Here is a 26,226-nt window from a genome sequence, read left to right as displayed (position 1 = left end):
GTACAGATGTAGACACTACAAATGATTGTTACGCAAGAGTTTGGGTCAGTAAATTTCCTTTAAGTGACATAAGATTAAGTATCCAATACTCAACTGTTTGTCCTTATGGAATTGTAATCATGGTAATTACCGCGGCATTTTGATAACACTGTTCTTAGCATTTTACCAATACCAAATATTACTTAAAATATAAGCGTTAAAGCCGTATTTACTATGGAAATTGAGAACAAATACAGAAGGAATGCAGGACGGACATTGCCTACATTTCGGTTTGCTTTCATTTTCAAACGGGGAGTTCCTGATATCAACAAATACTACACATTTACATCTTTTATTGTTAACGAATATGCGCTATCGATATTCATTCAATTTAATTTCCGTTAAACATGAGATATTGTAGCATCAACACTAGAGGAATGAACAATAAGAAAAGTGCTTTCATAACTGATCTGAACACAAAAAGGCTCAATCATTTACGTTTTACATCTTTTAAAGTTACACATTTTTATGTCATACGAGTTGCAATACAAAATATTTAGCAAGAGTTAAGACTTTTCAGACTTTCTCAATAGTGTATCACTTATTGATCTAGTGTTGAACATGCGGCATCAAACAAGAATCGTCATATCTTACAACGCTATGGCAAATCGAAAGATGAATACTATGCAGTAAATCTAGTACTAGTTTCATTGACATACCATCATATTAGCCCACACACACACATACACACACACACACATCCAATTAAACAATGACCCACTTAATGTGAATATCTATGATAAAGTGTCATGGTGCAGGTAGTCTTATTCATGTCAAATATTACTTGAAATGTTGTTTTACTAGCATATGATTAAAGCCATGAAATGAACAACGAATACATGAAGTAACAATTTCCAACCTCCATCTGAAACTACAAATACTGTTTCAGGTTCAAATGTCAAAGTCGGGAAATATAATAGTTAACAAATATAAAAGGCTTTTCTAAAAGCAGAAGTTTTGGATCTTGCTGATATCAAGTTCCGGTCATGAAATTATAAGCATTTTCTTATATGTTCGGAAAGCAAGTTCTGATCACTGCTATGCAGATTGCAAATTGTGTTCCATCGTTCTGGAAAAATCTACCTCTGATTTTAATGGGACAAATGTAATAGTATGAACAAAAGTAACGCCACAAACCAAAAATAAATGTTATACATTGTTTGTCTTCACATTCAATCATACCCACGTATTCGAAATGACGCAAAGATAAATAAAAAAAACACGTGCAGTTATTTGATGACGAAATGTATGCCTAATTCGATAAAATAAAATAATTAAATTTATATTCATAGTAAACAAATATCAATACATAACATGTTAACGCATGTTTATATATAAAAAAACATTATTTTCTGACTGACTGAATATCCAATAATGTTAAACATTTCGTACAAAATGCACCTGTGTACAGTGTACATGTATGTTGTATTTATTTTACAAAATGCACCTGTGTACATGTATGTTGTATTTATTTTAAGCACACTTGAAAATGTTCATATCTTTAGTAAAACAGTAGTATATTATTAAGAACAATGTTAATAAAAATAAAACTGAAATGATATGACTTCCACAGGACTTTTAAAAGAAAAGACTACGGTATTATTATGATTTTAGACCAAAATTGTGTTTCCATATGAACGCAACCATTAAAATATCGAAATCGGTCCAATATATATGTTAACATTTAACATATGTTGCAATTTTTCTTGCGTACTTGAACTAAACTAATAACATTCCTTTGTGATGTCAGTATCAGGTTGAATCATTTAAAATGGCTGTTTATTGTAAGATCGCTTTGTTGTGATTTATCAGAAAGTAATAAATCAAATTTTACAACTAGACAATAATAAAATTTGTCCAAAATTTTCAATTAAATCATTTGAAAAAAAACTTTACCATATATAAAAAGACACTGTTAAATGCGTATCATTTTTTTTTATATTAAGACAGGCAGGCATAATACCAATTTCGTGATTTGCGAGTTGATTTTAAATAAAAATAAGGCATATTTGTAGGGTTAAAATAGTACAATTCAGTAGCATAATATTAAATATTCACAACCCAAAAAAAAATGCTTAAAGATAACAAGCAACTTAAATGAGACATAACACACCAAAATATCCACGAAGTTTCCTATCGATGTATTCGTTCCTCTGTTCATCCTGTTTTCCATTTTGGGACATTAGGATATATAGTAACGATCAAGTTCCTGATATATTATGTCTTTAACCGCCTTTGCCGTTAACTATATAGGAAAATGCACAAAATTAGTTTTCTCTAATGCGTTGTCTTCAGTACATGGAAACCAATAACAGCAGCGTTAAGGTAAACGCAAAAGTACAAATAGCATGTAAAGCTAGGAGTGATTTCTTGAGCAGTGTATCCTGAAAAAAAATATTAACATTGTGTAGCAACAAGTTCAATGTGCATTCTTCACTATTTGTTTCAGATATTTTTAATTAAAATAAACTGTGTAGATAATGTTCGTGTTAAAATTGGAATCATTCTACTATTTTCCCCAGCATATCATCGCAATGGTGACTTTCCTGGAACCTGAATCGCTCACCTGGTTAAATCTTGTCTTTCAAGGGCACTGAATTAAACAAGTTGTTCAACAATTTTGAATAAAAGATGACTTTTGTAGGCCGAATAATAAGGATCATTTCATCAATTGAAAGAATTTGGCTAAATCTAACGGATTTAGAGATATAATATGCGAAAAACTACTGTCTGAACCCTTAGTTCTATTTTAGTAACAGCAGCCATGTGTTTATACCAATCAATAATCCCCACATCAGTTCCACGCAGGATACCCTAAGGAACATTCATAACAAGTCTGTTTCCAATTGGTCAAGTAGTGTCAGAGGAGACGATTTTTGAAAGAAATAATATTAAAAAAAGCAAAATAAAAACGTCGAAAAATAGCAATAACTCCAACATGGCTTAACAGATTGACCACAGATAGATCTTATCATGCTGGACACTTTAACCCTGTCAAAATTGGGCTAAATTTAATGGTTTTGAAGATATATGCGAAAAACAAATGTCTGACCAAGTTTGATTCTTATTGTTCAAGTAATGTCAGATGAGAACATTTTTTACTGAAATAACACTAAAAATAGCAAAAAAAAAAAAACTGTAAAAGGGGCTAAAACTCCAACATGTCTTAAAAGATTGTAACGTAAATTTGGCTACAGATAGATTTAATCATGTTGAACACTTTTACTTTGATGTCAGAATTTGGCTAAACCTAACGGTTTTGGAGAGATATGCGAAAAAATACTGTCTGGTTCCTGTTCTATTTTTAGTAACGGCGGCCATGTTATTCGACGGATCAAATATCTAAACACACCTTTTGTGCAAGATACCCCAAGAAATATCTGTGCAAAATTTAATATAATTCTGCTCAGTAGTTTCAGATGAGAAGATTTTTGAAAAAATGCTAACGGACGACGACAACAACAACGACAGACGCCAAGTGATGACAATAGCTCACTTGGCCAGATGAGCTAAAAATATGATGAATTGATAACCTAGAGCTTTTGAAAGAACACTTTTTAAAACTGTCTATAAAATATTTCTTGACTGCGGACAATGAGCAGCAAAAAAAGAAATTTAAGCTATGCAAATACTAGTAGTTTTAAAATTTGGCTATTTCACTTGTCATGTTAAATCACACCCTTTTTAGTATGTATTTTGACATTTGTATCCTATGTCTGTCTTACACATCTAAAATGTCTTTGCAAAGTTGTATATAACCAACCAAAAACCTATTGTATACCTTTTTATTTTTGTCGTTAGAACTATATGCTGGTGGCTGTGTAATAGTAGCTCCATTTTGTTTCATTTCAACAGCATCAGGATGCTCTATAAGAAAATACAATACATATTTATGATAAATCAATTTGAAGGATGTATAGTCACTAATGGTAAAACACAAAACGTATTTTATTATAAGGTACAGACAATACAAAGAAACAAACCTTCTGTTTTCCTTTCAAGTAGTTTATCAACAACCTTTTGTATAACCTCCATTAAGACATAGTAAATGACGAATCCTACAACAACCCATACTGTGTACTTTGGTGCAGTTGATTTCTGTAATTCCACACCGAATATTATTGTTATTACTGAAAGAAATAAAAAAATCGATCAATATATAACATTCTGCTTACATTTTCAATTTCTAAAACATTAGTTAGCTGACTTTAGTGATTTGACTTTGTCATTACAGCAGATGTTATTTAGAAAAACGGGGCATACAATGAACTGCATTGTTACATTTTAATGAAAAGTATCATCCTCGATTCTTAATGGAATTTCTTTAGCTTTAAAGGACAAGAATTATATTCCTTTTTATGGGTATTTAATAAGCTTTACAGGACAAGAATAAGCTGGCTGTGTATCTTAAAACTGAAATTTGTTCATGTCTTTTTATTGCAAATAGACAATTCAACATATTAACTTATAATGATTTTGGATTGATATAATACATTTGTAGAATATAAACGGAAAAATTAAAGCAATTGAAACAACTTACTTGCTAACAGTTGAGCAGCCATCCCTACTGCCCAATGAGCCCAGTTAAATATAGGTCGCTTCCTATCATCTGGTGCTGGTCGGAATAGTGACATAATTGGCTGCAAAATAAATGAAAATAACATTTGAAAGATCTTTTACACAAAAAGTGATGACCAATTACTGGTATATAAAACACTATCATTTTGTTTTTGGGTAGATGAATGCAGTGATAGCTTTAAATTTTCTGTGTGAAAGTAGGACTTTAAACCGTAAATTAACCATTTTCAAAAATAGATTGACGATTTACACAATTGAATTGCAGTTTAATGCGTTAACATGACATACTATTGTACTCCAATCACAATCACAATCACAACTGTGACTGGCAAAACCGAATCAAATATATTAAACATTGCTGAACACTTGATTTTGTCGCAAAAATATACGCTTGTGATAGCACTTGTGTTTATAGCGCTGTAAAACCTGGAGTTTAACCCACCATTTCGTTTGAATTGCCTGTACCAAGACAGGACCATGGCGGTACGAACTGCTCAGGTGATGTAATATATATTTTGGACATGACTTGATTATGGACCGGATTAGTGTTCGGTATTTTTTTTTACTCTTATTATATTAAGTATCTTTAAACATTTCATAGCAGAGATATTTAGATTCGTTTATTTTGTATAAGGCTGGAGATTATTTTTTTCGAAACACCATTAGATTTGCTTACATTTACTATACAGAGGATTGTGACTATAATTCCTAGTACTGGATGAGCAGGAAGGTATTCTTTTCCTAGCGACGCAGCTACCTGTAGCAAAAAAAGAGTATGCATGAAAGGTTATAGACAAAATTTAATAAACAAGATGAAATTATATATATTTTTGCAGCGGTTCTATTTTTTTTTATCATTACACATTCAAAAACATTTAATTTTAAAAAAATAATAATCATTTGTATGTATCGTAAAATTCCCTTAAACTTTAAGATCTGTTCTTGACTATTAAAAAATGCGGGTTTTTTTTTAAGTTGTTAACGGTGTTTTTTTTTCTTTTCATGTGATCTTTTTTCCTTTTTTCCTTTCTACACGGTATCTGACCACGCACTGCTAATTTAATACATTTTAATTATATTTAGCGTAACATAGTTGTCCCTATGTACAAATACAATAAAACACTGACAATAGGTATGTCTCAACTATTCAACATGCACCATATGTTTCTAATCAACATCAGTATAAACAGTAACTAGTTTGTATTTAATTGTTTATGTTTTTGTGGTTTTCATTAAAAAAAAGTCATACCTTGCTATATCCTCCCACCTCAACAAAAATAATAATAAATGCCACAACTGTAAGGGCCATAGCTGTCACCATTAATGTCCGGTGTATCTAATATAAACCAGAAAAGAACATGACTATCGCGTTTTCACTATCATGAATCTGGATCCACGAGAGAATGTGTATTTTAATACAAACTTATTACAAAAAAAAAAAGAAATATAATTATGTTTGTTTTCCAGTTTTGTCAAATTAACCCACATTCGTAAACTCATAGTTTCTCTTTCCATGTAAGTGTAGCGAAAATACTTAGTAAATCTATTTGGTCAACAATGAATGTGTTTGCAGTTCTTTAATCAGATGTCATTTTAGTAAAAGATAAAAGAAAGTCTGACTTCATAAAAAATGATATAAATTCACCATAACAATAATTAGCCTTTGGCTAGTAAACTGAGGAAGTGCTCATTTAGTTGGGGAATTCCATTCTGACAATATTTTCAATCATAATAACATTTAGTTTTCTTCGCAATAAATTAGACTCGCTTCCCTATTATAAAGGCACAGTATTGATCATTTTTTGACACTTTAATATTAAAGTGATTGATATAATGTACACACCTGGAACCAAACCTTTTGATGAAATAACGACGTTTTGGACCAAACTGGCTTGTAATATCTTGCAGCCATTATAGCGATACTGGTGCAAAATATCCATGCTATGATCATTAAACAGGCTGTAAAAACATTAGAGAGTACTTTAGTCATAAAAAACGAAGTGATCTTTCATAAAACATAACGGAATAAGATTACGATAAAATATTTACTTGTTTAAAACATATATATTTGATTTCTTCATTCAGAAATACCTATTTGGTTGGCCTTCAAAAAAGAAATAAAAGAAATAGAATTAAGAACAAATAGTTCTTTCTATAGAGCAAAAATGCATGAATGTAATTTGACATCAATACAAAATTGAAAAAAAAAAACAGGAAATCATTGAGTGTGCCATTAGATAAGTTAAAACATTATTTGATAGCAGGAAAAAACCTGAACATCATGATTAACAATGTACAATCACGTTCAAACTGTTTCAAGGTGATCTATCAATGCGTCATGTGTATTATGTATATGTTTACAATAGCATCACGAGTTTTGAGTTGTTTTTTAATGCATCATGAAGCGTATACTTCTTTTCACATGAATATTTTGAGGCAAAAAAGTACCTTTGAAAAACATGAAAACAATACAAAAACTTAATCAATTGATTTTGGTTGAAATGAGCAATAATTAAAAAAATATTAGAAAGGAACGAAAAAGAATGGATCATATGGTGAAACGCGACAAATGCACCAGTGTACAGCCTAAATTAAAAACAGTAAATACTTTCAGATTTCACTAAAATGTTTTCAACAAGTGTTTACATCTTTAAGTAAGCTCTGAAAGGCCCCGACAACAAATTCAATTCCACGGTAACAGAACAATTTAACGTTAAAACAACATGTTTGATTCTTTTTTTAGAGAAGAGATCCTGAGTTTTTCTATTCCTCTTGACTTGGCATTTGGAAAGGATTTGTTTGTCTATTTATTTTCATTCTAACATAATAATTACAAATTGCTTATAATAATATCCGATCTTCTTTACCCGTCATTTACAAGATCTTAGACCCAATCAAGAGTAAAATGGTCACTTTATTTGTACTCAATCAAACCATATAAATAATTATTTTACCGTGGATTTTAACTAGAGGATGCTTAGCTGTTTCTCCAATAAATGAGAATGATTGGAAGTCTACTTTTCCAGGAGTTATATCTGGGTTGACTGAATGCATTCCATTCCGTGCTTCTCCAGTCTGTGAATCTGAAAAAAAATGGAATAATTTCATAAGATGCAATTAACAAACAAGAATAATACAGGATGCTGCTTCAGGAGTATTATATACAATGAAGTCACTCAAATCAGTAAACTTTGCACAGTTACTCATCCAATATTAAATCTATCTTTTAGAATAATCCTAATAAATCTATAAGTATATTACAAATCTCATTTTATGTATCATGCAAAATAATATATATATTTAAGTATTATCAAAATTATGCTTGTATAGGAGAAAAGCATAATTGTTATAAGTTCCGTGGGAAAATGTTTTGCATTGCTAATATTATCACAAAGAGATGAGTATGACATGAAAGAACCAGAACTACTTTACCTAAATATGCTGAACCTGTTCCAAACATTAAATTGTAATCATTCTCTAAGTCGACAAAATAAGAGTTAGCAGCCTGCCTTTTTTGTCGACTCATTCGCTTAAGTTTACTGAAGCTGCATTTGAAAATTCCATTCTGAATGAAAACGACTGTATTTGACAGGCCAGCCTTAGGCTATAATAAATGTAAGAAAAAATAGGAAGGTAAAATAATACATGTGAACTATACTAAGATATTTACACAATACACTCTTTAAATGCATTCATATTTAATTTCTACATTTTGATCAGTTATATAGACTGCTAATGACTAACAGCTTTTTAAGAACTCACATTCGACTTACTACATGTTGTTTTCTAATACGAACGACAAAGTAATAGAAAGTCTTTTTAATGTTACTTACAATATTACCTGCCTTGAACGATCAGTACAAGTGAAAGTTAACGGTATTTAATAGTTTAACAGAATAAGTTCGTGATATTTGTATGCGCGTCTTTACAATTACTGAAAGACGGCTAACTTTGGTTTTTGATGTACATTAAAGTGATTTTATAAATAAGTAAATAAAAGGGCGACATCATTTGAAGTGTATAATAACAAAGATCTCTTGTTTATACCAATTATGGTTACTATAGGAAAGAATATATGTTTTGATTCCTACTATTTTCGTACATAACTCAATCGTATCATCAAGTTTTTTTTGTGGATGTGTATTTTAAATAAACAACTGTTCATTCCCACTGTAAAGGTCCCCGAGGGTATTCACTTACCCAGTAGTCAGATTTATTTGACCCTGAATTATATCAGATTTTATTCATCATATTTATCAAAATCTGCAGTATTGAAAATGTCAAAATGCCTAAAACACTGCGGATTCATTCCTTGTATTGCACATGGTAGAACCTCTCGGTGATGTATTTGACTTCATATTTCAATACTTCTTTTATACAACCAACTTTTGGATTTAGATCTTCCTATATATTTGATTATAATGCTGCTGATGAGAGGTTACACCTTAAAATACATGTACAGCATATCGAAATTTGCAATATATATGACTGGTATTTGTGTATTTAATTCATTAACGATACCTACATTGCTAACAGGTTTGTTATTCTTCCCATCATTGAAGCTTCTATTTATTTCAGTTTTACCACCAATATTAGTACAGGCAACTACTTCGTCGCCACCCTGCAAGAAAAAATAAGCTGAAATTGAACATTTATTGCGGTATTAAATATGGGGTTAAAAATAACACCAATAAAACGTTTTTGTATAAAATAATCAATGATAAAATGTATCATGCTATTTATGTTATATCTTTATGAATTTAAGAAAATTCTGGTATTAGGGTTCAGTGTTTCAAAAAATGAATGTTTCAAAAGTTAAACTGCATTTTTAGACAAGATATTTCTACCGCTTCATTGTTGAGGTATAAATTTACCCTAATTAAAAAAATGTACATGCAACATTCTTCAAACATTGTTTACCATTTTTAGATCAGTGGAGAATGCTATGCCAATCCATTTATTGTCTGTATTTAGCACTACAGTTGCTAACTCGAAGTCAACTGTGTCGACATTATCTCTCCATGTGACAATATAATCACATGCAGCTCCAGAACACTTAGAAAAACATCCTTTTGTGGCACCACATTCCTCATCTGGTGACAATACTAAGGACGCCTGTTAAAATAATGTAAATTTGTCAAATAATTTTAAAAAAAAATAAACAAGGTAATGAAACAAAGTCATTTGTACTTAGCCGTTGTTGTCCATGTATAAACAGCATGAAATTATTGTCTTACAAGAGTAATGCTAACTTTTAATTCCTTAATTTATGTAATTGTAAAAAACCCACAACATATGATATAGATAAAGGCACTGTTAGATTGTTAAATTAACACAGACGCGACTTTTTAGCTGTTAATAGTAATACCTATAGAGTTTAACTTGTGACACCAATTGTTTCAACTATACATATGAAATGCTGATGATAAAACGAAGATTACATATTTTAGTAAAAAAGTAAAAATCAAGTCTAATATCCAATCGTTTGTGAATGTAAGTATGTAAATGAAAGTTTGAGTCGCCTAAAACCAGACTTCGTAATAAAGTAATTAATAAAATTCATCCTTATTTAACGTCAACCTTCAACTGCCACATAAAAGAAAATTAAATTTAATGTTTTCTAATTATTGCCCTGTAGGTTTCTTTTCTGAACATGGCGTACGTATGTTAAACGTTTATTAGATAATAGATAAAAATGTAACATGTTAGTTAATTGCTATAAATTACTACTTGCCAGTATGTCTAAGGATCGACTTTGATCGATATGTTTGAATTGTACTAAGTACTTTCGTAAACGCTGGGAATACCAATTTAATAAATTATATTTTTCTTTAAAATTTCAAAAAGTAAAATAAGTCAAGTAAATATATTTCTATATGTTTTATATGTACCTAGAAATATTTTTAAAAAGATACAAAATGTTTTACATCGAATTACATAAAAAATATGATCTGGTTCAAAACATTCTTTTTAATTCTATACCAGGTGGAGTACCTGCACTGACTTGAGATTAAAAAAAAAGATATACGAATAAGGCTAAAACCAGTGAAAGTGAATGGTTAGCCTCGTTTATATATATATATATATATATATATATATATATATATATATATATATATATATATATATATATATATATATATATATATATATATATATATATATATATATTTTACTTTACCACTCGTAGTAAGTATAAGAAACAGATAATTAGATGACACCCTATAACCCTGTAATTTATTCTGTTAACGGGATATAACAACACATTAAAATTGTAAGTACATACTTGTGTAGGAGTTACATTTGTAGTAGTAGTGGTAGTAGTTCGTGGTACAATAACTGTTGTAGTGGTTACTTGGTTAGTTGTTGTTACTGGTACCTGTGTCGTTGTTTCTTTTCGTGTGGTAGTTAGTGATTCCGTTGTGATTACCGATTTGGCCTCGGTAATTTCAGGTGTCATAATGTTTATCCAAAATACGGTGTATGATTCGACAACTGTTGCTCTGTAAAAATTGGGACGTTAAGTAAGTATCTTATAAGTTTTTAACGTGTAACACATAAAACAAAACATCAATGAAAATTCACTCTTTATGAATATATTTTCATAAAAAAAAATAGAAAAGAGTTTTTGATGTCAAAGCTTTTAAAAAATAACCGACAGCAACAAAAACACAAAATGTATTTTCTAATCCCTTTGCTCTACTAATTTGTAAGCATATGATTTGTTATATGAATTTCACTTACAGGAAAACAACGGATCCTGTCGTACCAGGTGTTGGCTCCCAGTTAACTTGTACTGTGTACTTCGGTACTTTGTTATTGTGTGTAGCTGATCCAGCATTCTGTGAAAATTATGCAATGACATGTATGAAAAAGCAGTCAAATTTCAAATTGTACAAGAACGATCTTATGTAGGTCACAGAGACAAAGAATATTCATCAGATGTGCCTTGGACTGCACGCGCACAGTAATAACTCGTTTATGTAGAAACAATCACAAATTCATTACGTCCACTATCTATATTAAACCTTTATAAATAAGAAGAACAAATATGGTGAATATGTCAAGGAAACAATAACCCACAGGGATGAAAATGTCAGCTCAATGCAACCTATATTAAAATGAATATCAAAATATATAAACTTACAGATGAACCACAGTTAAGAACCTTTCCCGTTGCAAAATTCAAAAACCGACCATGTATTGTAGTCATTGTGGCACGATCCTTTGCTTCAATCATGAAACCAGTAAATGACGCTCCAGTTGTGGATCGCAGTGTCACTAAAAAGGAAAGATTAGAAATCATGACGTTTTTTGCATTTTTGTGTCTTTTACCAATGCAATGATCATATAATTTAATTAAATTATATTCAGTAACGTTCTGGTATCAACATATATAGGTGGTAAAATGTTGTTGTCATTGATGGCATAAAATGTCAATCTGAGGGTAGTGTCGAATACTTGTGCATAGGGCTTAAGGGCAGAAATTATGAGCTTGACGAGAATTTTATATTGTACACGTGGTAAAAAATACGTATAAAGTTTGGAAAAATGAAATAACTTTTTAAAAAGTTTAATCAAATTCTAGTGAGAAATATTTCCGCATTTTTTTTTCACTGAAAGATGGCTACATGACGAGCTTTATTTATTTTCTCCGGTTTTTAACCTCCGTAATGAGTAGTTCCTTAGTCACTACATACCTGATGTAGTCACTCTATCAAGAAAGTTGAAAATTGTGGACTAACTGCTATCTGCATGATTATTAGGAAAACCTGTACTTAGAAACAAATACGTACATGTTATAATCTCTCCCTGTTTGTAAGTAGTAGAACTAGCCAGCAGTGTGTACGGTGGTGGGGAGATATCGGGTTGTATTCCACTGTGTGATGGTGTCATGTCATTACATTTGAATGCTGGAGCACCAGAAGAATATCCATGAACTCGTGCCACCAGAAAACTCGACATCAAAAGCAGGAGAGACTTCATTACTCTGTGGAACAAAACAATTTTTACAACGATGTGGTTAAATTGTAAAAGGCACTATTCTTAAATCCCTAACGACTGAGTTGTGTACGGCTGAAATTATCACATTAATTTGACAGTGACATGTACATGTATAATTGTCTTAACTACTTATCTTGTAAATTTATAAACATCTAAGCGGGGGTTTTGACGGAAATATAAAGTCATACATACAATTAGAGTTTTATTTTTTTAGATCATAATGTTACGTCAAGAAATTGTAATTGTTATAAATATACTAAATATCATGATTGTTGTAACCGGTCAAACAACTGTTAGTAATTTCTAGAAATAGTGACATATGTTACAATGCAAAATAGAAGTCATTGTGGACCTAATTTAGGTTGAAATTTAGATTAAGGATAGGGTAGAGTATCCAATAAATATCTTTGTCCAATTTAAGAATGTTATATCTAAACGGCTGTTCCTTTCCACTTTTCAACCGTTGAAGATTCGGAGAGTATTTTTTTAAAGAAAGTGTCACTATGGTATCAAACTGATACAGCAGTAAATGAAATTATGGTCTATCGTACGGTAACTAATTAACTTTTTCCTCATGAACAGTGATCCACATGGCATAAAACAATTTATTATACCTAAAATATGTCCTGATTTCTCGGCAAAAGAATTAATATATAAATAATGAAATTCTTCCTTTCGACAAAATATTTACTTTTTCAAACAATACCTATTTGAATTATACTTGTAATAAATATTTTGCACATATTACGGGGCGCCGAATGGGACTTGATCTTTTTGTAATCAAAATCAATTTTGTGTACACAAATTGAATTCCGTCATAACAAAGTCATTTTTGTCGTACAAAACTATGTTACACAGACTTGTTTTATGATCACTTCATTTTGTCTGTACAAATTTGAATTTTGAGTACAAAACTACAAGAGTCCCATTCGGCGCCCCGTACGTATGTCCATCAACTTCCCAAGGATTACGTTACAGTTTAAACATTCAGCCAACTTATTTTATGAACTGTCAATTTGATTGTTGATGACAGTATTAACAAATGTGTTTTGCGGTCACTTGTTTCCTTATTTTGTGGTGTTCTTAAATCTTACGATAAAGTGACTTTGCAGTTTTCAAAACCTACCCACCGACAGTCAGCCAAGGTTAGACTTCTCATTTTCAGTTTTGTTAAAACGGTACTTTAGGGAAAATTAACCAAGATAAGCTGAAAGGCTCCGCGAAACAAAAACACATGCAAGATTCCAGAAAACTATGTTTGACTCATTGCAGATATAGTTATGAATCTAAATGCCACAATCTGAGGAATGTAAAATTTGATTTGTATTTAAATTTTCCTCTTACTGGTAGACGTTATTAGTCATATGTCTCATAATTATTCAAAATTTAATCAAAACGCATAATAAATTCGAAAGTCATACATTTTTATTCATATCTATATAAAAAAAATAGTATTCTTGATCTGTTCTATCACACAGTTTAAATCTGCTGGTTAGTATATTTTACCATTGTCATAAGTGTTGTAAAAAGTAATAGAATGATATGAAGATGCAGTATGGTTTTAACAGTAACATAAAGGTACGGAAACCATTTTTAAAGTGAAATAGATACTAAACTCAAGACGTTTAAGGGCTTTCACCTACTCCACTTGGTAGACAAATATCGTCATGGCCAAAACATGAAAACAGGAAACAGAGCCAATCTACAAAACAGGCAACAGAGCCAATCTACAAAACAGGCAACAGAGCCAATCCACAAAACAGGCAGCAGAGCCAATCTACAAAAACAATCAACAGAGCCAATCTACAAAACAGGCAACAGAGCCAATCTACAAAACAGGCAGCAGAGCCAATCTACAAAAACAATCAACAGAGCCAATCTACAAAACAGGCAACAGAGCCAATCTACAAAACAGACAGCAGAGCCAATCTACAAAAACAGTCAACAGAGCCAATCTACAAAACAGACAACAGAGCCAATCTACAAAACAGACAGCAGAGCCAATCTACAAAAACAGTCAACAGAGCCAATCTACAAAACAGGCAACAGAGCCAATCTACAATGAACCTACATATCAAAACTGAATAGACAGACACAACGTAAAATGAAAAAGTAAAATAAGGAAATAAGTAAATACAGGAAGGATGTTAATTATGGATACAAAATATGCCATTAAAATTAAAAAATCAGGATATTTTACTTTTGTGAAAGAACTAAGAGTATGATTTAAGCCCTCTTGACTGCCTATAATCAAATATCTTCATATCTGTTTATTCTACTTGTCGGTCATCTTATAGACACATAAACAGCAACACTGCTTAAAATGATACGCTGAACTTATCGAAAAATCAGAAGACAACCAATTATCATTGTGACTAACTTTAATCAAATTCGTTTATACTTTTTTTCTGTTTTCATTTGTTTGTGGTTATGTATGTTGCGGTATTTATATATAAGGGGAAGATAGGGAATTTCCAACCGAGTACTGAATCAAAACTGAACAAAATGATGTCAGATATGAAAAACAAACGTGACGAGTTTCACCATAAATAAATTTGACGTTGCAAATTGCGCATTTGGTACGAATATATAGGGGTTTTGTATAGACGTTTTACACCCTTTTTGTGTTGCCGTCATTTATATTTAGGTAAGAGTGAGATAAAAATCTAGATATGAATCGGTAGCAGTAGCTAACAATCAGAGCTTATGAACTCATCATGAACTCGTGGATCATTACGGTGTATACATTTGCACTGTGAAAACTCATTTGTTCAACGTGTCATAGTTTTCCTTTCCTCTCTCGTCTATCCTGAACTTGACATTTTATGAACAACTCGGAGGGTGTTTCTAGAAAAAGAGAGGACGCTTACACTAACGGTGCACCTGGTCCATGCTCCCAGTTTTTGAAAAAAAGTCTGCATAGCTCTGGCATAACGTATGAGTTGTGATATGAAAATTCCATACACAGGTGCTGAAGGGATGTTGCCACAGATGAAAGGAAAGTTGACAATTCTGAATGAAAAGTCATCGCGTTTGTCGTATAGTTCGGTCAATAGTTTTCCTTTGCCATCGATCTCTACGTATATGTCAATATATGAGGTACTCCAGCAATGCTAGAGGTTGTCTGGCAAGCTATTTTCTAACTTGGTGCCGTCCTAACCTCTAGCATCTGACACGTTGAAAGCCACCGCCAGTGTGAATTAGCTAAACATGCGTTTTAAAATATTTTAAGTCTTATATTTACATAAAAGAAGTTTAATTTACCGGAAAACGAGCGATAAAAATCCTAAATATTTGATAAATACCTAGAAAACAATTGAAATGAAGACAGTTGTCAAAATGACCAGCTATTTTGAATTAGGTCACTTATTTTACGGAATACAATACATTTTTGACAAAACGAACTTAAAGTTGGTAAAGGCAATTCTTTGGTTAATTTGATATGTTCGTTTCGCAAATTTTAAAATCCGTAATTTTATCAACCGGAATTACACACTCAAAGCTAAAAACCAAATAAGAAGTCCATTTTAATTGCTTTTACAAAGGATTTCTAGGATAGCTGGATTTTCTCATCAGGTAGGTCAATTGTTTTTCTTTAGTTTAGCCACATTCTGTCGTGTTATGGTAAAGAAACTATATATAATGTTTTGAATGGCAAATATTAAACTATAATTCTGCCGATTTCAAAGATCGGCGGAACGAGCGTTATGCAATATGGCGCTCGGAAGTAAGAGGTTGGGGTATGGAGGAACGGAATTCCAACCTCCTACGATGTAGGAGTATATATGAGGCTGACTTCAGACGCGATGTATCAAATCCCAGAAACTAGGATTGTTTAACGATAATACGTCATCTAAATAGCGGAAACTGAGATTAAAGGACCTAGCTGAACGATGTTTTTTTCTTTCGGATCAGATGAGTTACCATTTCTTCTTTTTTTTTTTTTTTTTGAGAAACAACGATGTAAAATGTTTTTGAGTGGGGATTTTAACTGGGTATGGGGAAAAGAAGTATAAAATGTTGAAAAAACAAAGGTTTCAATGCTATTATATTCTGATAATAATCTTAAATTGAGGGTCTCCAGAAGATCTTTCGAGTTGCTATTGGCTTAGAGTTTATCACTTAGGTAATGTTGTTATTAGCCTTTATTAATTGTGATTATGTTTAGTATCTGCAATAAGCATACATGTCAACATGTACATTTCTATGTATAATGTAATCTTTTGTTGCACCAAGGCAATTAGCTATTAGTAAAAAAACATAATGCACATGTAATATAATGCCGCTTTGGAACGTTATTGTATAAGAATTAGATATTATGTAACAACATACCTAATGTATATACACAGGTCAAAGTTCGAACGCTTGGAAAACAAAGCATGAATATTTTCTATAAGCAGAACTTTGTTTTAATTGATTTCATGTTCCACAATACATCTTATGAGACAAATATATTTGTACTAACTGATGTGTCAATCTTCAAGGTCTGTTTGTTATGTCGCTTTATTACCGAATCATTCATCAGTGGATTGCACATTTAAGTAGCACTCCAGCTAAGAATCATGCTAAATGTGATACATGGTTGAAAAGCCTACATATTTTTATTTTTTATATTTTGTTTAAAATGCATCAGTAAACAGAAATTAACATTTGGTTTTTCGTATAACCCGTGCTCATAGAAGATAAAAATTGTATAGAATGCACTGTAGAATTCAAAATGAAGGGAGATAACTCTGTAAATGATACTCAAATACAATAGAATCTATTGGATTTTTAATGTTGATTATCTCTTAGGGGCAGGTAGATTTGAATAAATAATTACACATTTCATAATATAGACCCATAAAACAACTTAATTACAAAAATAAAAATATGTAGCCTTCTTGGGGTGCATCACATTTTTCAGATTTTGCATGATTCTTACAAAGGCAGCTACTTAAGTAGTCAATTCGTATTTCAAACACTTTTGTAAGAATTCAAATTTAAAAACTAATTCTGTGAAAAAGTGTATGATGCTAAATAAGGATTAAATCATTTAATAAAAATATCACTTAATAAATAGTTTTTTATGTCATCTTTAAATTTTTAATCGTAAAACATGCAAAGTCAAATTTCTACATTCATAAAAAAAAATGATCCTATGATTGTCAAATACCTCGTGTTCAATGATTCATTTAATGACTAGAAGCATATGGACAACCTTGTCGTAAATCATAATAAAAACGTAACTTACATAAGTAATTTACAGCTCTAAAGTCATGGGCTTGACACTGCTATTTCTATTTTTATAGCAAGATTAACCATGTTAAAGATAATCTTACATAACGGAAACATAAGTTTTAATTCAAAACAAAATAAAATAAATTAAAAAAACACAAACTAGTTCATACTTCGTTAACAGTATTTGATCATTTTCTTGGTTTGGAAAGATAAAACGATCTCTCTAGAGCATCAAGGTGTTGTCATCGACAGAGAGTGCATTTGATATTGTGTATAGTAGCTGCTTTTAATATAGGATAGGTAAATGACAATTCATACATCAGTAGTCATTTTGAACATGCTACTCAAAAGTGAAAAAAAAACACTAAATGAATTGATACAACAAACAGAATGTGTTAGAAAATATCAAACGTTCATAAATATCAAATGTATTTACTAAAAAATAATAAAACATATGTTTGCGGGTATATGTAGGGGTGGAGGTGGGTCAGACTGATGTAGAGATGTTAGTAGTGTGGCCATTAGGTTCGATAGCATTAACGAGCTTACAAGGAGTGCAGCATAAATGATTCTGGTGCACTCGTTCAGTTTGATGCTCAGCTTTTAAACGATTGATGGTTGAAGATAGGAACTACTGTTAATATTAGTAGAATAGTCCTTATACTCATGTATACGAAATATTTCTGTATAATTCGACAGCGTCACTTGTATTGTAAATTAAAAACAAACGAACTTGAAGATTCTTCTTGAGATTTTAAAATTAATGTTTTTTTTTTCAATTATGAATGAAGAATCAATATATCTATACGATAAAAAAATGATTAAATTCTTATTTTGAAGAGTAAAAAATTTGCTTAGTAAAGCTATCGATTTGAAAAAAAAGGACATATATACTGTGGACGAAGAAATTTGCGGTTACGAAATAACCGCGAAAAAAAAGTAATAAAAAGTAGTGTTATTTCTTAACTGCTAATTAACGGTCTTTCATGACTTTTGGTGTCGTCGTTTTAGAACACACAAAATATATTTCTGACATAAATGATTTGTAATTTGTCGTAATAACACAAATAAATAAACGACTTGACAAGTAAAACATACCTATCCCTACATTGTTACCAGACAGTAGATTACCTATCCCTACATAGATACCAGACAGTAGATTATCTATCCTACATAGGTACCAGAAAGTAGATTATCTATCCCTACATAGGTACCAGACAGTAGATTACCTGTCCCTACATAGGTACCAGACAGTAGATTACCTATCCCTACATAGGTACCAGACGGTAGATTACCTGTCCCTACATAGGTACGAGAAAGTAGATTATCTATCCTTACATAGGTACCATACAGTAGATTACCTGTCCCTACATTGTTACCAGACAGTAGATTATCTATCCCTACATAGGTACCAGACAATAGATTACCTGTCCCTACATTGTTACCAGACAGTAGATTATCTATCCCTACATAGATACCAGACAGTAGATTATCTATCCCTACAGAGGTACCAGACAGTAGATTACCTGTCCCTACATTGTTACCAGACAGTAGATTATCTGTCCCTACATAGGTACCAGACAGTAGATTACCTTTTCCTACATAGGCACCAGAGAGTAGATTACATGTCCCTACATAGGTACGAGAAAGTAGATTATCTATCCTTACATAGGTACCATACAGTAGGGTCCAGAAAATAGATTACTTGTCCCTACATTGTTACCAGACAGCAGATTACCTATCCCTACATATGTACCAGACAGTAGATTACCTATCCCTACATAGGTACCAGACAGTAGATTTCCTGTCCCTACATAGGTACCAGACAGTAGATTTGTTGTACGTACAAATAGCTGTTACTTGTGTAGTTTTGTCAGGTGAGTGGAGAGACTTTCATAAATAATAATAGATTATAATACAAGAGATTTTTTTTAATGTCTTTAAAGAACAAAATAATGACATATGTATTGTTTGGATACTTGAAAATTTACGAATAAATATACGAAGCAATGCTGTAGTAATGAAGAAATAAAAGGGGAAAAACGTATACGTTTTAAACTTTAGACACTTTAAAAGCTTGAAATGAACAACCGTCTAAAATATTTACATGACGGTTGAACTTAGGTAATTTACGGATAAGAGTTTATTTAAACAAATAATATCTGCAATCCATCGAAATGAAACGTTCTGTCGTAGTTTGTATTCTACAATGTCGTGAAATGTTCTTACAGCTAGTCCACATACAAATCTTATCGTTACTTGTTCCTTAAAAGTGAAATACTCTTGAGTACTGAGTATCATTATATGGTGATCAAATGATATATAGAGGTATAACAGGCAGCACGATGAGTGTCTCATATGGAGAAGGAACCTCGTATCTTCTGGATGCTTTTGCTCCCTCTGGATGCCTTTGCTCCCTCTTGATGCCTTGGCTTCCTCTGGATGCATTTGCTCCCTCTGGATGCCTTTGCTCCCTCTTGATGCATTTGCTCCCTCTGGATTTCTTTGCTCCCTGTGGATGCCTTTGCTCCCTCTGGATGCATTTGCTCCCTCTTGATGCCTTTGCTCCCTGTGGATGCCTTTGCTCCCTCTTGATGCCTTTGCTCCCTCTGTATGCATTTGCTCCCTCTGGATGCCTTTGCTCCCTCTGGAAGCCTTTGCTCCCTCTGAATGCATGTGTTCCCTGTGTATGCGTTTGCTCCCTCTGGATGCCTTTGCTCCTCTGGATGCATTTGCTCCCTGTGGATGCCTTTGCTCCCTCTGGATGCCTTTGCTCCCTGTGGATGCCTCTACTCCCTCTGGATGCATTTGCTCCCTCTGGATGCCTTTGCTCCCTCTGGATGCCTCTACTCCCTCTGGATGCATTTGCTCCCTCTGGATGCCTTTGCTCCCTCTGGATGCCTCTGCTCCCTCTGGATGCCTTTGCTCCCTCTGGATGCATTTACTCCCTCTGGATGCCTTTGCTCCCTGTGGATGCCTTTGCTCCCTCTGGATGCCTTTGTTCCCTCTTGATGCTTTTGCTCCCTGTGGATGCCTTTGCTCCCTTTGGATGCATTTGCTCCCTTTGGATGCATTTGCTCCCTGTGGATGCCTTTGCTCCCTCTGGATGCATTTGCTCCTTCTTGATGCCTCTCTTCTGTGTACAATTTTGGTTCATTTGTGTCTGTGATTTTTTTCTACCAGTGTTTCTTTCCCTATTGCCTGTGCTTTTCCACATATTTCTCTTCGTTTGAGCCTTCGACATTTTTGGCAGATGAATTGAGATTGTTTTAATTTGATATACTAATACGGAAAATATCCAAATATTAACTATATTCGACGTCTACAGAATCTGATTTTTTTATTTTTTTTTACAGTAGACAAATAAATCACACAAACGCAAAAGTATGTCATGAAACCCATTTATTTCATTAAAATTCAAATGATGATACATTGTGACTTTATATTAAACATTCATTTTTTTTCATAAATTAAACCAGAAAATGGTTTTATTTTCTGTCTATTCATCTCAGGAGTCTCAGACAACACAAATTTTATTGTAATGTATTGTCAAGGTATTTTACTTGTGAATATGCCTCATACACGATTCATTATCATAAAAGTAAGGACAGTGTTAATTCAATCCGTCTTTTAAAACAAAGGAAGAACTAATTGTATATTCTTTAGTAAGTACAAATAATTAGTTCATTCGACTAATAAACTTTTGAGTTGTGACCCCAACGACAAAAAAAAAAGAATATTCAACAACACAAAACCTACATTGGTGGCTAACAAAGAGGATATTTTTGCAGTACATTGAGAACTGAACTTTGTGTATAGAGTTCTATGTTCTTTTTAATTACGGTTTTTTCTAACTGTGAGAACAGCTGAAGCCGCATCAAAAACTAAATGTCAATTATCATATTTGTAAATTTGGTTCAGACCATCATAGTCATCACAAACCTTTGTCCTTTTCCCCCGATCAACAAGCCAGAGACCGAAGTACAATTACTGGAAATATATATAACCCGGAAGTGACTGGTAGCTTTTTAAAAAAAAATTATTTATTTATTTATTTATTTATTTATTTATTTATTATTCCTTTGCGAATATTAATATTGGGCACGAAAAACTGAAATAAAATAATATAATGAAGTCGGAAGGATTAACTACAGCTTTGGGTAGAAAAGTGTGGAAATATTTTAGGTGTGAGGAATGAATAGTCCTTAGTTCTAAATTTAAAATGAGAAATTTCAACGATACACTTGCTTGACCTGATAGAGGACATATTTAACAAAATCAAACATAAAATTACAGACAGAAACATAAACCCGCCCATGTACACACAAACATTACAGACAGAAACATAAACCCGCCCATGTACACACAAACATTACAGACAGAAACATAAACCCGCCCATGTACACACAAACATTACAGACAGAAACATAAACCCGCCCATGTACACACAAAAATTACAGACAGAAACATAAACCCGCCCATGTACACACAAACATTACAGACAGAAACATAAACCCGCCCATGTACACACAAACATTACAGACAGAAACATAAACCCGCCCATGTACACACAAACATTACAGACAGAAATATAAACCCGCCCATGTACACACAAACATTACAGACAGAAACATAAACCCGCCCATGTACACACAAACATTACAGACAGAAACATAAACCCGCCCATGTACACACAAACATTACAGACAGAAACATAAACCCATGTACACACAAACATTACAGACAGAAACATAAACCCGCCCATGTACACACAAACATTACAGACAGAAACATAAACCCGCCCATGTACACACAAACATTACAGACAGAAACATAAACCCGCCCATGTACACACAAACATTACAGACAGAAACATAAACCCGCCCATGTACACACAAACATTACAGACAGAAACATAAACCCGCCCATGTACACACAAACATTCAAGTAAACAATCTAATGAGTAAACATTGTATCCTAAATACAAGAAAAAAATACAAACCAAACTGACAAACGTTTTCAATTACAGATAGTACAATTCATTTCCCTTTGATTTTGAGTCACAGTAAACAAGATAGAAGGTGTCTGTTAACGATGTTTTTACATTGACACAATCATAGAAAATAGGTCTAGCATGCGTGTATCATTGTGAATTGACAACATGTAAAGATGTAGACACCATCTACCAGTTTTTTTCTACTTGATACCATTACTATCATTGTAAGCACGGGAAATATTTGTTCATGGTTTTCAAATATCTAAAACATGCCTTTGCTCGTCGTATTAAGTTATATTAAAGGAAACGTCCAATAAAACGTCCATAACACAGTCCTATAGTGACTAAAAACATTGAGACATTAGTCTACACTACAATAAATTGTTTTATGTTGGAGTTCACCTCTGATTGTACATACTCTGAAACATAACTTTTTATGTCGTGATTTCCACGGAAACAGCACCTTGTAACGAAGAAGGTTTTTATGAGTGAACATGTCAAACCAAATATCAACGACGGGTTAAATAGACAATAGCCGAGCATTGTGAATGGAATGTTTTAAGCTGCTGATTTAGTGGTTTATTTTGATTGCACCTGTAATGCATAAAGTATAAATAACAATGGTAATTGGTAATTTTAAGTGTCAATTGAAAAATGTCCAAACAATGACGCTATCTTTTTTTTCCAATTTATGGGCATTTTAACAATTTTTGGCTTAAGAATAAAAATTACACTTTCAATGCAGAATGGCATTCAAATATTTATGCTCCACTAAGGCTTAAGAGAGTATAACATTTTGAACATAAATTTAAGGCTTATCATAAGCTTGTGGATCTAGTAGGGATCTTCAAAGATGAGAAATAATTGTTGCTCAGAAAGATCGTAAGACTATATCAATTATTTTACAAATGGTAGGATTTTCCATAAAATCAATCAAACTTCAAACCGGAATATCTGTCTTCCATCTTCGACATTTCTGTTCTAATAAAGACCACGTGATACCTTCTTTGGTTCAGGGCTTGAAACTATTACGCACAGTTGCGGACCCAAGGAAATCGATGGTAAGAACATCCCTCCCAGCTTCCTTATTGAAAAAAATGTTAATTTCGTGTTAGCTTGATCTGTTATTGGTTGAAATGCCCTTCCAGTATCCACCACAGTATGCCCTTCATATAGTCTACAAATGCCATTGTTAAGAGAAGTCGCAATAAGTAAATTATAGAGAAAATCGCAAGTTTCAATATCGTAAAACGTGTACGACCATACGAAGCACAAAAAAGAAGGTGAAACCAATTATAGAACACGCAACAGGTGAATTTTGTATCATTCTAATTACATGCTAAATAACGAATTGAAAAAAAACGGAATTTAACATTAACAAAACACTGAAACATGTAAATGTCTACAGTTGTGTATTTTACAAACTGCTGAAGAAAATGCGTTACTTTTAATAAATGATTAAATTGTTGTTTTAGCGCCACAGTGGGATGGAGACCGAGTTCAAGTCAACCATTTCAAGATGTTATTATATAAGTCTCAATAATTTTATACTTTCTCTCGACTTGTGTGTTCGTCAACTAAAGATGGATAAATGCATATTTAGTGTAGCAGGTCTGGAGTGCATCTTGGTACATACTACAAATATGTTACAAATGCCCCCCGGTTTTAGATGTTATCTCAAATCTTATACTGATTGTGTCACAATATATACTAAACAGCTAAATATTTATTGACGACCTTAAATACCACTTTCTTTTTACACTGAACTCATTAGAAATTCGTGGTTTTTCATAACAGTGGTCTCTTCGTGTCACAGTTAGAGTGTATAACTCTTGTAACTTTAAAGCACAAAAACATGAAGTAATGAAGGAAAAGATACCAACTTATTTGTACTGTTGTTTTTATTCTCAAAATTCGGAATTTTATGTTTTTAAATTATTAAAAATTATTATGTTAAAACGATATGTCATAACACAAAAACAAAAAATCTAGAAAAATTGACAAATTTATCGTTATGCTACACAAATGTACATTTTGAAATTATGTTTAGTCCTAAAAAACTAATTATAAATACGTTAATTTTCCGGAAGAAGTTCGGTGAAGAAGATGAGTATGGTCTTTAAAACATGTCATAGAAACTTGACGATTTTAGCCTAAGGTTAAGACATGCACATTAAATGTCCGATTATTGTCCAGAATAAAACATTTATGTACATATTCTTTACATACATCAAGTAGACTGTGACATTGGACAATACATCTTCTTCGTCTTCAACCACTGGAATGTGTATATGTTATAACCCTAATGGGCTAAAGACTATACATGGTATGGCTTATAACCAATGCGGAAGTCACCCTGTATGTTATCGAATTTCATGTTTGCTCTGAATATTTTGTTGCTGTTTTTTTGTTTTTGTTTTTTTTTTTAAGAATGGTGGTTGGCTTAACGTAAACGTTCATCGTGAGAGGAACAAACAAAACGGACACTTTTCAATGGTAAAATTATATTGTTTAATCGATTCAAGTCGGTTTATATACTTCTGTGAGGCTGCCAAAATAATAATCTATAATTACAGAATTTTAACTGTTTCTGCATTTTAATGATATATTTTATATTAATAATACAATAGAAAAAAAGATATTTTTAGAACAAATTTTACATTTTTGGAAATTATTTCCTTCCATTACCGTGCAAATCGTTGTTTCCTTGATTTGGAAACAGAAAAAAAAAATACAATTTTCTTTTGTTCCTTTCCACCTTTTATTAAGGGTGACTTTATTAACAGATAAAACAAATAATTCTGACAGACTAGCATATAGACAAATACATTTTGTCACTTTCATAACTATTGAAAATGAACTTACCTGTAAAAACGACAGGTGCGAAAATTTTAGTTTCTTCAGTGATATTATCAATTTATAATCCAGCATCCGAGATAATTCACGTAAAATCACTACATATGGAAAACACTTCTTATTCCACGGACATGCTCAGTATGACAAACAGCTAAAGAGAGTGATTGGCGTAACTACGAATAAATCGTCACACAGCCCGCGGCTGTAAAATCATCAATGACAACTTGGGGACGAGGTTATATGTATATTTATTATGACATAAATGATAATATTATTTAACTACAGTGGACCAATGCAATCAGAAAGGGGATTTTTATCCTTCTACACAAACGTTGTTTTACACTCCACTGTCGTTAATTTGCACTCTGTGTACAAACCCGAATTGAATGTCAAGACACCAAAAACTACCACAGATTACGTCATTTTAACGCTTTCTTTTTTTCTCAGGTTTTAGGGATGCTACTTGCTTTTTTCTCACTCTCTCTTTTTTTTTCTTCTTCTTTTTTGTTGTTGTTGTTTTGTTTTTTTTATGC

At 32.3% G+C, this 26,226-nt stretch overlaps 1 protein-coding gene across 1 annotated transcript; it reads right to left on the bottom strand.

Annotated features, from left to right (window-relative positions):
- Positions 1-315: 315 nt before the first annotated feature.
- On the bottom strand, positions 316-25,822 carry LOC148629890 (ferric reductase 1-like). Its single transcript, XM_088559290.1, has 16 exons — positions 25,703-25,822; positions 12,414-12,607; positions 11,765-11,898; positions 11,362-11,459; positions 10,904-11,120; positions 9,538-9,732; positions 9,143-9,238; positions 8,050-8,221; positions 7,572-7,700; positions 6,461-6,576; positions 5,867-5,953; positions 5,294-5,374; positions 4,580-4,679; positions 4,023-4,169; positions 3,821-3,906; positions 316-2,423 (listed from the first exon to the last, which is right to left on the bottom strand). Exons 2-16 carry the CDS (start codon positions 12,601-12,603, stop codon positions 2,331-2,333), a joined length of 1,941 nt encoding a protein of 646 aa, XP_088415416.1. The 5' UTR covers positions 12,604-12,607; positions 25,703-25,822; the 3' UTR covers positions 316-2,330.
- Between the last annotated feature and the right edge of the window lie 404 nt (positions 25,823-26,226).

The sequence above is a fragment of the Perna viridis genome, chromosome 1, assembly GCF_037379345.1.
Source record: "Perna viridis isolate PV_CMFRI_1.1 ecotype Kerala chromosome 1, ASM3737934v1, whole genome shotgun sequence".
Lineage (NCBI taxonomy): Eukaryota > Metazoa > Mollusca > Bivalvia > Mytilida > Mytilidae > Perna > Perna viridis.
This window is presented reverse-complemented; position numbering and strand designations above follow the sequence as displayed.

Coding starts and splice junctions, on each gene's coding strand:
- LOC148629890 (XM_088559290.1), bottom strand. CDS start 12,603: ATGAAGTCTCTCCTGCTTTTGATGTCGAGTTTTCTGGTGGCACGAGTT. Junction 9,733..10,903: donor CAAATGTAACTCCTACACAA/GTATGTACTTAC, acceptor TTATTTTAACAG/GCGTCCTTAGTATTGTCACC. Junction 7,701..8,049: donor AACAGGTTCAGCATATTTAG/GTAAAGTAGTTC, acceptor ATTTTTTTTCAG/ATTCACAGACTGGAGAAGCA.